Source organism: Cebus imitator, unplaced genomic scaffold (assembly GCF_001604975.1).
Source record: "Cebus imitator isolate Cc_AM_T3 unplaced genomic scaffold, Cebus_imitator-1.0 Scaffold686, whole genome shotgun sequence".
NCBI classification, from domain to species: Eukaryota; Metazoa; Chordata; class Mammalia; order Primates; family Cebidae; genus Cebus; species Cebus imitator.
This window is the reverse complement of record NW_016108001.1, coordinates 561226-572921: the sequence shown is the minus strand read 5'-3', so window position 1 is coordinate 572921 and position 11696 is coordinate 561226. Positions and strand designations below refer to the sequence as shown.

The following is an 11696-nucleotide window of genomic DNA, read 5'->3' as shown; positions in this document are numbered from 1 at the left end:
TTCAAAAATTGAATAAGTATTTATTGTTCCAGAAGGTACATTGCTTTTTATACATATTTCATAAATGATACAGGATTTTACACATGTTCAATAGTTTGCTATTTGTTTAAAGAACTTTTCTCCATGTCCTCCCTCCCTTGCCTCCCACACACCCCGAAAAGATTTGCTCATTGCACTGTGCTGTTTCTTCTTAAAAATCCTATGCACAAACAGGATAAATGGTTTAAAAATAATTCACACAACAAAAATAAATGAGGGAAGGAGCTGACGACTGGGGGTGGTGGTGGGAGAAGGAAGTGGGTGGAGGGTGAGGAAGTGGAGACATGCATCCTTTCATTCCATCATGCCAATGAAAGGGATGGTGGCAGGAGTAGCAGCAGCAGCAATCCTGGCTGGCCTTCAACCTTTGCAAGGCACCTGGAGTCTGGGTTTGTCATTTAAAGTTTTTCTTTTCATACACAATGATCCCAAAGGAGGAAGAAAAAGAGAAAGAAACTCCTTGCCACAATGACGAAAAATGAATCATGTGAAAGAAAAGGCCAATCAGTGGTGTGGCAGCCCCCATCATCCTTTCCATCCTGCCCCTACAGCAGTTAAAAACAGGATATTAGACACAGATTCCTTTGACTCTTCAAGCGCAGATGTCATCTGGAAATATGGTAGAAAACGTTTTGACAAAGTAAAAGATTAATTTTCTTTCTCTCAGTTTAAGATAAGAAAACAGAGGGTGAAGAGAGTAGGCTGAAGGAAGCCCTAGAAGTGTATTCCTGTATAAAGATAAATTGCACCCTTTGAGATCCACACACTCGATTTACAACAACTGAAGTTGTGGAGGTGGGAGGACTCCCAAACAGTGTGGAAGTGTGTGTCCTTTGAGATGAACAAAGCCTCCAGACAAGGCAGTGCCATCTGGCTGGCCTGGAATGCTGTCACACAAGCAGATTAGCAATAAAATTATTTGGGTTGAAATGGCTACAGAGCCATGATTTTTAGCCAGTTTGTAAACCTTACATCTTCCTGATTTGGTAGAACAGCTGAACACCCCTCCTCTCTCTGACTTGTGTAGTGGAGGGAGAGGGGATTATCAATAGATACGCATATAAAGGAGGGCAAATTTTCCTCCTGTGAAAGACTAATTAATAGAAAAACAAAATCAAACCAACAACCTCATGCAGTGTTGCCAATGATTTTTAGACACTGATCTAGAGCACTGGGCTATACAGACATTTAAGAAAGTATTAAGAGATAAAGTATCAATTATTAAACAGTTGTAAGTTGGTTCCAATTATCAAATGGAAAAAAATGAGTGTAGCCAAGAGGTACAGGTAGGTGGTCAGTAAAGGGGTGCAGGAGGGAGAGATTCCTGGTAACTCTGCAGAGACTGGGTCCGATTTAAAATAAATGCTAATGATATGCACTCAGATTGCCATCCACATATCATGAGAATCTGCTTTTCTGGTATATTTATTTACTCCTATGTCAAAAATAGGGAAAGTTAAATTAAAAAAAAAATAGAGCAGAGTGGGGTGCTGGTGTGTTACTGTTTTGCTGACTCTGCAGAGAAGATGCAAGAAACAAACACCCCCAGCGTCATTTTCTCTTTATGAATCTCTCGACTATATAACTGCATCATTTTTATCCAGAAAGTGAGATACTTGGTTAAGACAATATTCACTAAGCCCTTTGATCTTATATTCCACAATGCCTGATCCTCAGGTTTTATCACTCCCTTCTTCCCTCAGATCCTTTCTGTTTTTGTTTTATAATTAAAGGTAAAAACGCTCTACCCCCACATGGTTCCCAGCTTCCACCTGCAATGCTTTAATTAAAAAGGCAAACAGGTGTTCCTTCTGCTGGGATTCAGAGGCTCTTTGCAGATCAATCTTTTTCACCAATTTGTCGGAGAGGCAGATGTACTTGTAATGGGTCTCTCAGTCTCTTAAGGTCCATTTCTGCCTAAAATAGAAACAAAAGGTGAGAAAAACTGGCTAGTGGAGCTCTCAATGATATTACTGTCTAGTGAAAAAAAGAAACTGCCTGTTCTCCATTACTGTGAGTCAGAGAGATCATCTCAATTACTCTCAAAATAAGAGTGCCTCGAAAGACAAAGCACTTTAACTCACGGCATAGGACAACAAAGGGTGAACCCAAAATGGAAGCTGTCCTTGGCAGTTTCAGCTATCAACAAAGCCTCCAGAAAAAGCAGTGCTACCAACAGGGTAGGACTCAGGGGCTAAGAATGTAAGGAGCATCTGAGACATACATCTTGATAGTATTTCTCCAATGAGAAGCCCTTTTACAAACCTTTGTCTGGAGCCAGAACTTTATGCTACTCAAGATTTTAGTTATTTATCCAGTATCTGTTTAGTTTTTACTTAGCCAGTGAATTTTAAAACCGCATGTGTAGTCAATTGTAGTACTTTCAAAACTCACACATGCTTGGACTTCACCCTGGAGGAGCTGGACTAATGAGCAAGCCTAGGGTAAGACTGAAGCATCTGTAGTTTTAACAGCTCCAGAGATGATTCTGATGCATTCCCTCCAGTTCAGAGCCACCATACATAGCAAAAGAAGACAGAAGTTCACTTAAGCCAAAGCAGGAAGATGGATTAAGCCTATTCAAAGCACAACCTCATCATCAAGAAGAGACAGGAAAGGCACAGAAAAGCAACTAAACATTAAAGAGAATGGAAAAGCTTCTAGAGATTGCTGAAAAATCTCTAAAGTCACAAAGACTACAGAGAAAAGGAATGTGGGCTTAGTCGCCAAAATCAAAGATAACACGGTGAGGGAAGCACATCCAGAAATTTGAAAGAGGTAGCTTTTATGAAAAATAAAATGTATCAATCTTTTCCAAAAGCATTTTCTAGTTTAATAATCCCTAACCTGTCCCTGACAAAGATTTCTAGCAGTCTTTCCCTCTTACCTGAGTTTTACTTTTTCCCACTGCCACCACACATTTATGTGAAAAATCTTAGATCAATTATTATAGAAATAATCAAAAAGCAGAGAGAAAAGTAGAAACAGACAACTATAAAGAAATAAAATAAAATAAAATAAAATAAAAGTAGGCCTAAAAATGTCAATGTGCTGGTGTTAACAGGATAGAGCGAACCCACCATCTTCTCACTTGCTTTTTATAAAACTTTCTAGAGAAATATCCACGTCTAAAATAGTTGCTGTAATCAACTGAGGAATAATTTATACAAGAAGAAGAGGGTTGGAACATTCTTTCCGTTTCCTCATTTGAAGAACTGTGGCAGTGGATAATAATAATAACCATGCAAGATGGGGCTGGGATTTATTTTATATTTTATAAAACTTACCTGAGCAATTGCATCCTTGAGTCGATTGTATTTCTCTAGGTCAAAACGTGACTTTTTGGCTCCTTTATGGAAAAATAATAAGTATTGTCTGTCTCTGGCTTCTGGATAAACATACTCCTAAAAAAAATAAAGAAACTGAATTATTAGTCCTTAGCATACCATCGTCACAAAATACCTACTAACTGCTGCTTAGATTTAATACATATGTACGCACGTGTGCTGACATGTGCTGTGTGAAGTATTTAATTACTGCCTGAACATTTCTACCATGGAACATACAGAACAGTACACACAAAACGTATATCACAATGAACATGTTACTCGTCACCAGATTTTATAAAAATAGAACACTGCCAACAATCCAGACGCTCCCTCCTGCCCCTTCCCAATTACTTACACCTCTTTCCCCAAAGTAATCACTAACTTGACTTTTATGGTAATTGTTTTCTTGCTTTCCTTATAACGTACCTCCTTAAGCATGGATTCCTAAGCTTCACAACTTAGTTTTACCTGTTTTATGAAGATGGAGTCAAATGGTATATATTTACATGGCTACTTTCACTCAGTATTATGTTTGTGAAATTCACCTTTTGTGTGTAGCTGCAGTCTATTCATTTCCATTATATTATATTGTATGATTTCATCATAGTTTATTTAACCATTCTACTATTGATAAACTTTTGGGTTGTTTTGGTTCTTACAAATAATACTGCCAAAAACATTTCTGGATTTATCTATTCTGCTGGAGATATACTTAGGAGTGGAAATCTTAGATCACAGGGTATGCATGTGTTCAAATGTAAGAAGTGATGTTAAACAGTTTCCAAAATGGTTGTACCAATTCTACTATCAGCAGGATATGAGAGGTACCATCATTCCACTTCCTTGCCAATACTTGATATTGCCAGCTTTAAAAATGTTAGTGATTGTGTTGTGCATGCAATATTATCTCATTAAAAAAAAAAGCTTTATTGATATATAATTCACATACCATAAAATTCACCCAATTAAAGTATAATACTCAATGGTTTATAATATAGTCACAGAGTTGTACAATCATTACTACAATTTTAGAACATTTTCATCACCCCAAAAAGGAACTCCATACCGGTACTTCAACGGTCAATTCTCCTCTTCCTCAAAACTCCCAATTCTAGGTAACTTCCAATTCTTTCTTCTGCCTCTATAATTTCTCTATTCTGGACATTTCATGTAAGTGGAATCATATAATATGTGGCCTTTTGTGTCTGGATTCTTTCACTTAGCATAGTATTTTCAAGGTTGAAATATTTGTAGCATGTATCAGTATTTCGTTTCTTTTTATTGCCAAATAACATTGCATTGAATAGTTATGCCACATTTTATTTATCCATTCATGAGTTGATAGCATATGGATTTTTCTATGTTGGGGCTATTATGTACAATCCTGCTGTGAACACTTGTGTACAAGTTTTTGTGTGGATGTATGTTTTCATTTCTCTTGGAGATACACAGCACTTTCCTGATCACTAAGAGGCTGAGGCCTTTTAATATATTATTGGCCATTTGCATATCCTCTTTTAGAAATGCCTGTTCAAATCTCTTGCCATTTTTTCTGGTGGATTGTCACTTTCTTACTGATTTGTAGAATTTGTATATTCTGGATATAGATCCTTTGTTGGGTATACATACTGCAAGTATCTCCTTCCAGTCTGTTTACCCTCTTCATGGGTGTTCTTTAATAAACAGATGTTAATTTAATGTAGTCGAATTTATCATTCTTCCTCTTTTGTGAGATGGGATCTTGCTATGTTGGCTGGCCTTGAACTCCTGGGTTCAAGTGATCCTCCCATCTCAGCCTCCCAAGTAGCTGGGATTACTAGCACACACCACAGTGCCTGGCTTACTTTATCATTCTTATCCTATATGGTTAGTGCTTTTCATTCTGTGTAGGAAACCATTCTCTAGTCATTAAAATACTCTTATAGGATCTTTATTACATTACCTATCATATTTAGATCTATAATCCACCTGAAATTTTTGTTTATATTATAAAATGGGGTTATTTCATTTTTTAATATGGGTATTCAACTGTCATAGCACCACTTATTGAAAAAGACTCTCCTTCCTTTGTAGGGTGGCCATCTTTGTACTCCAAGGCTGGAGTATAGTGGTACAATCATAGCTCACTGCAGCCTCAAACTCCTGGGCTCAAGCAAAACTCCCCGCTTGGCCTCCTAAGTAGCAGGTACCCACAGGTGCACGCCGCCACACTCAACTGTGGCGATAGGGTCTCACTATGTTGCCCAGGCTGGTCGTGAACCTCTGGCCTCAAGTGATTCTCCCACCTTGGCCTCCCAAAGTGCTGGGATTATAGGTATAAGCCATCATGCCAGGCCTGTCATCTTTTTTTTTTTTTTTTTTTTGAAGTGGCCAGGCACATTGGGTCAGGCCTGTAATCCCAGCACTTTGGGAGGCCAAGGAGGGTGGATGACAGGGTCAAGAGCTTGAGACCAGCCTGGCCAACATGGTGAAGCTCTGTCTCTACTAGAGAACAAAAAAATTAGCTGGCATGGTGGCATGCACCTGTAATCCCAGCTACTCGGGAGGCTGAGGCAGGAGAATTGCTTGAATCGGGAGGCAGAGGTTGCAGTGGGCCAAGACTGTGCCATTTTGTTTCAGCCTGGGTGACAGCAATACTCCATCTCAAAAAAAAAAAAAAAATCAGAAGTTGATTTATATTGGGTCTGTTTCTATACTCTTCTATTCTACAGGTCTATCCTTGTGCCACTGTTATTGGAATGTTATAACTAAAGCTGTAGTTGCAGTTATAATCTTCAGATCTGATAGAGCAAATCCTCTTACCCAGTTTTTCTTCAAGAGTTTATTGGCTTGTCTTACTCTTCTACATTTCCATACAAGTTTTAGAAGCAGTCTATTCAAATCTCTTCCCTAATCCCCAAATCTGTTGGGATTTTTGACTGACTGGGATTGCACTGAATCTAATGGATCAGTTGAGTAGAACTGACATTTTTGCATAGAGTCTTATACATTTTTTATACAATATATTTCTAGGGCTTTCCCCCCACTGCTTTGCCTTCTACTTGTGGTCTATGTATTTTTAAAATTAATTTTAAGGTGCAGCTTTAAAATATTTTCATTTTCTAACCATTTGTTGCTAGCATATAGATATGCAATTGATTTACATACACTGACCTTGTATACAATAACCTTATGAAACTCACTTATAGATTCTAACCAATTATCTGTACATTTCTGCATTTTTTCCGGAACAAAATCTGTAAGTGTCAGTTTTCTTTCTTTCCAGTCTTTCATGTTTCATACTCTGTTCTTCTTGCCTTCTGCACTGGCTAGGGCCTCCTGTTCAAAGGTGAATAGAAGTGGTACTTCCACCCCCAGACAATGAAGGGATACTAGAACATTTTAAGTCTATTTACCTACTCCAGACATATATGTCATTGTTGTTGCATATTTTATTTATTTGTTTATTTATTTGTTTGTTTTTGAGACAGAATCTTGCTCTGTCACCCAGGCTGGAGTACAGTGGTATGATCTTGGCTCACTGCAACCTCCACCTCCAAGGTTCAAGCAATTCTCGTGCCTCAACCTCCCCAGTAGTTGGCATTACAGGCGTATGCCACCATGCCCAGCTAATTTTTTTGTATTTTTAGTCAAGACAGGGATTTACCATGCTGGTCTCAAACTCCTGACTTCAAATGATCTGCCAGCCTCAGCCTCGCAAAGCGCTGGGATTACAGGCATGAGCTACCATGTCTGGTCTGTTGTTGCATATTTTAATTCTCTCTATATCTTAAATTCCATAAGAGTTTGTTTTATACATTTAATATTTGTTTAGACTCATCACTCACAGGTTTATCATTTTTGTTGCTCTTTATTCCTTTCTGCTTTTCTGACTTTTCGTATGTGATAATCTTTCTTCTGCCCAAAGAACATCTTTTAGCATCTTCTTTAGTGCAGGTCTAGTTGTGACAAATTCTCTGTTTTTCTGAAAATGTCTTTATTTTGGAAAGATTTTTTGCTGAGTATAGAATTCTAAGATGGCAGTTATTTTCTTTCTAGAAATTGAAGATACTATCCCATTGTGTTCTGGCTTTCATTGCTGCTATTGAGAAGTCAGCATTCAGTCTAAAAGGGACTCCTTTGAAGGCAAACTTTTTTCTCTCTTTGGCTGCTTTTAAGATTTTTCCATTTGGCTTTGGCTTTTGAAGTTCTACTACCGATGTGTCTAAATGGAAATTTTCTTTTTAAATTTTAATTTAATTTAATTTTTTAATGCAGTCTCACTCTGTCACCCAGGCTGGAGTGTGGTGGTGTTATCTCGGTTCACTGCAACCTCAGTCTCCCAGGTTCAGGCGATCCTCATGCCTCAGCCTCCCGAGTAGCTGGGATTACAGATGTGTGCCAACATGTCCAGCTAATTTATGTATTTTTAGTAGAGAAGGGGTTTCGCCATGTTGGCCAGGCATGTCTCCAACTCTTGGCTTCAAGTGATTTGTCCCACCTTAGTCTCCCAAACACTGGGATTACAGGTGTGAGCCACCATGCTGGGCCAGATTTCTTTTTTCATATTGGTTGGGATTCTTAAATCTGTAAATGGATGTCTTTCCCCATTTTGGAAAATTCTCAGCCATTAACTCTTTAAATATTGTTTCTTCCCATCCTTTCTCTCTTTTCCTTCTGAGATGCCAACAAAATTAAATACATATTAGGCCTTTCCACTGCATCCTGTGTCTCCTACCCATTCCTATGTTTTGTATCTTTCTGTATCTGTATAATTCATTTTGAGTAGTTTCTTGTGCCTTATTCAAGGACACTATTTCTGTCTTTTGTTATGTCTAATCTGCTATTAAACCCATCCATTATATTTCATTTCTAACATTTTTCAGTGGATTCTTTCTTAAAAAAAATAATCTGCCAATATTCTCAACCTTGTTATCTCCCTGAATATACTAAATATAATTATTTTAAAAGCTATGTCTGATAATACCAATATCTGGAATTCTTGTGTCTGTTTGTAATGTCTACTGTTTCTGTAGGTATTTGTGTATCTGCTTATTTTTTATTGTATGTCTAATTTAATATTTGCAAAATTAGCAAGGTACAGTGACTCACGTCTGTAATCCATCACTTTGGGAGGCCAAGGCGGGCAGATTGCTTGAGCCCAGAAGTTTGAGACCAGCCAGAGTGACATGGAGAAACCCCCACTCTACAAGAAACACCAAAAAAAACCTAGCTGGGCATGGTGCCATGTGCCTGTAGTCCCAGCTACTCAGGAAACTAAGAGGGAGGACCGCTTGAGCCTAGGAGTTTGAGGCTGCAGTGAGCCATGATTGTGCCACTGCACTCCAACTTGGGTGACAGAGTGAGACCCTGTCTCAAAATAAACACACACACACACACACACACACACACACACACACACACCCCAAAATTACAAAATTATTTGTAGAAATAATTTAAGGTTTAGAATAATGTTATCTCCTCCCAGAGATGATTTATGTTTGCTTCTGCATGAAAACTGTGAGCATGAACAGTCTGGGATTACCAGTATTCTAGGACTACCTCAATCTAATTTAAAAGGATTAAAATGAATGAAAGATAAGCTACAGTCCCTCAGAGAGCCTATAATAGGTTCATGCTTATTCTACAATGGTAGCCTTTACAGGTTCCAAACCAAAGCAAGACTGTTTCTGTTTCGCTGACTTTAGTGATCACTAGACACCAATCTCTAAGACTTTGGTTCCTCTAGGCTAGCAAGTGTAGCTCAGCTTCTTGGCCTCTCCACTATACACTCCTCAATCAGCATAAACCCCCCAAGGAAAAACACACCTAAACACCAGTCTCATCTTCCTGGGACTCTTATTTTGACCTGTACCTAGCAATTTCTGTTATTTTGTTAGCGCTCTAGTATCTTTGAGCAGATGTGTATTATGTTTTGTCTAACAATTCTAACTTTTCTTAGTGGGAAGACTGGTTGATTGCCTAGTATGCCACAACTAGAAGCAGAGTAAATATTTAATTATGGATGGTGATAAATATTGGATGACTGATAGCTAAAGGGTTTGCGGAAGCCTTTCTAAAAAGAATAAAATCGAGAATTATTAATATTGACTGAAGGGATAATTAGTGGATTAAGAGCTTGAGGGAAAACCCTCTACATTCATCTAACATTCTGTTACTAAGCTATTCACCTATGTTCGCTTAGGATGTAAATATACACACTAATTAAGTTTATTCAAATCTATTCTGTGTCCCGCTTTTGGGCAACAAGCATTTACTGAGCAACTATATGCTAGACTCTATTCTAAAATTTCTGTGATTTGGGTTGGGTGCAGTGGCTCATGCCTGTAATTCTAGCATTTTAAGAGGCTGAGGCAGGAGGATCACTTGAGCTCAGGAGTTTGAGACCAGCCTGGGCAACACAGGGAAACCCTGTCTACAAAAAAATTTAAAAACTAGCTGCGCATGGTGACACATGCCTATGGTCCCAGCTACTCATGAGGCTGAGGTGGGAGAATTGCTTGAGCCTAGGAGGTAGATGCTTCAGTGAGCTATGATTGTGCCACCGCACTCTAGTCTAGGAGACAGAGTAAAACCCTGTGTCAAAAAGAAAAAAATTGGAGAGATCCAAGATGGCCGATTAGGAGCAGCTCAGGATTGTATCTCCCAGTGAAAGTGCGGAGGGTAAGTGGATGCCACATTTCCAGATGGATTTTTATTGCCCACAGACCAGGAGATTCCCAGGCAGAGGAACCCCATGGGTTGCCGGCGCGGCTGTTTTGCCGGCACCCCAGCACGGTGGTTCTCTGTACAAAATACACGGGTCCAGGCGCCCTTTTAGTTGGTGATTGGAGCTCCAGGAAGACAGAGTCACCCATTCATCTGATTAAAAAGGGAACTGAAACAGGGAGCCAGGCCAGGAGATTCCCTGGCAAAAAAGCGTCACGAATCGCAGCACCACTGTTTCAGCTGGTGCAGTGGGTGGCTGCATGGGAAATCACACAGATCCTGGCACCTTTTCAACAGGCGACTGGAACACCTGGGAGACAGTCAACCATTCAATTAAAAAAAAAAAAGGCTCTGAGGCAGGGAACCAGGTGATCATGCTTGGCTGGTCCCACTCCCATAAAAAAACAGCAATTGGAAACACTCTGGATTGAGAGTTTCACAGCAAGCACAGCTGAACTCTGGATAGTCCAGCTCTGTGGGGGAGGGGTGTCCGCCATTACTGAGGCAGTCCACCACTACGGAGGAAGTTTGCCATTGCTGAGGCAGCCCGCCATTACAGAGAGAGTCCATCATTATAGAGGTGGGCCGCCATTGCTGAGGCAGTTCTGACTACACCCGTATAAACAGGACTGCAGGGAAGTTCACATGGCAGCTGGGCAGAGCCCACAGCAGCTTAGCAAAACCTCTGCAGGCCAACAGTGACTAGGCTGCCTCCTCGCTGGGCAGGGCAGCCCTGAAAAGAGGCAGCAGCACAACAGAAACTCATAAATAAAGCCCTAACTTCCCAGGACAGAGCACGTGGTGGGGGGGTGGGTGGAAAGCAAAGGGGATTTATGAGTTCTGCTGCAGCAGACTTAAATGTACCTGCCCAGCAGCTCTGAATGAACAATGGAGCTCACAGCTCAGCACTTGAGCTCCTGTAAAGGACAGACTGTCTCCTCAAGCAGCTCCCTAACCCCCGTATATCCAAAGAGTCATCTCATAAAGGAGAGATCAGACTGACATTGGGCGGGTATCCTTCTGGGACAAAGATAGCAGCGGAAGAAACTGGTAGCAACCCTTACTGTTCTGCAGCTGCTGCAGGTGATCCCGAGGCAAGCAGGGCCTGCAGTGGACCTCAGCAGTCCTACAGCAGAGGGGCCAGACTGTTAGAAGGAAAACTAAGAAACAGAAAGAAATAATTTCATCATCAACAAACTGGATGTCCACTCAGAGACCCAATCTGAAAGTCAACAACTACAAAGACGACAGTACATAAATCCATAAAGATGGGAAGAAACCAGCGCAAAAAAGATGAAAATACCCAAAAACAGAATGCCTCTCCTCCTACAAGGGATCTCAACTCCTCACCAGCAAGGGAACAAGGCTGGATGGAGAATGAGTGTGATGAATTGACAGAATCAGGCTTCAGAAGGTGGGTATTAAGGAACTTCTGTGAGCTAAAAGAACATGTTCTAACCCAACGCAAAGAAACTAAGAACTTTGAAAAAAGATTTGATGAAATGCTAACGAGAATAAACAACTTAGAGAGGAATATAAGTGAACTGATGGAGCTGAAAACCACAACCCGAGAACTTTGTGAATCATAACACAAGTTTCAACAGCTGAACTGACCAAGCA

At 40.0% G+C, this 11696-nt stretch overlaps 1 protein-coding gene across 7 annotated transcripts in view; it reads right to left on the bottom strand.

Annotated features, from left to right (window-relative positions):
- MCU (mitochondrial calcium uniporter) overlaps positions 1–11696 on the bottom strand; it is a 233712-nt gene continuing 222016 nt past the window's right edge. For 6 of the 7 annotated variants that reach the window (XM_017518546.2, XM_017518552.2, XM_037734922.1 and 3 more), the window contains 2 exons: positions 3327–3443; positions 1–1956 (listed from right to left, as the gene is read on the bottom strand). In XM_017518546.2, coding sequence (XP_017374035.1) covers positions 1879–1956; positions 3327–3443 — 195 coding nt within the window. In that variant the 3' untranslated portion in view covers positions 1–1878. The remainder of the gene's footprint in view (positions 1957–3326; positions 3444–11696) is intronic. The other variant, XM_017518548.2, reaches the window with a different exon arrangement.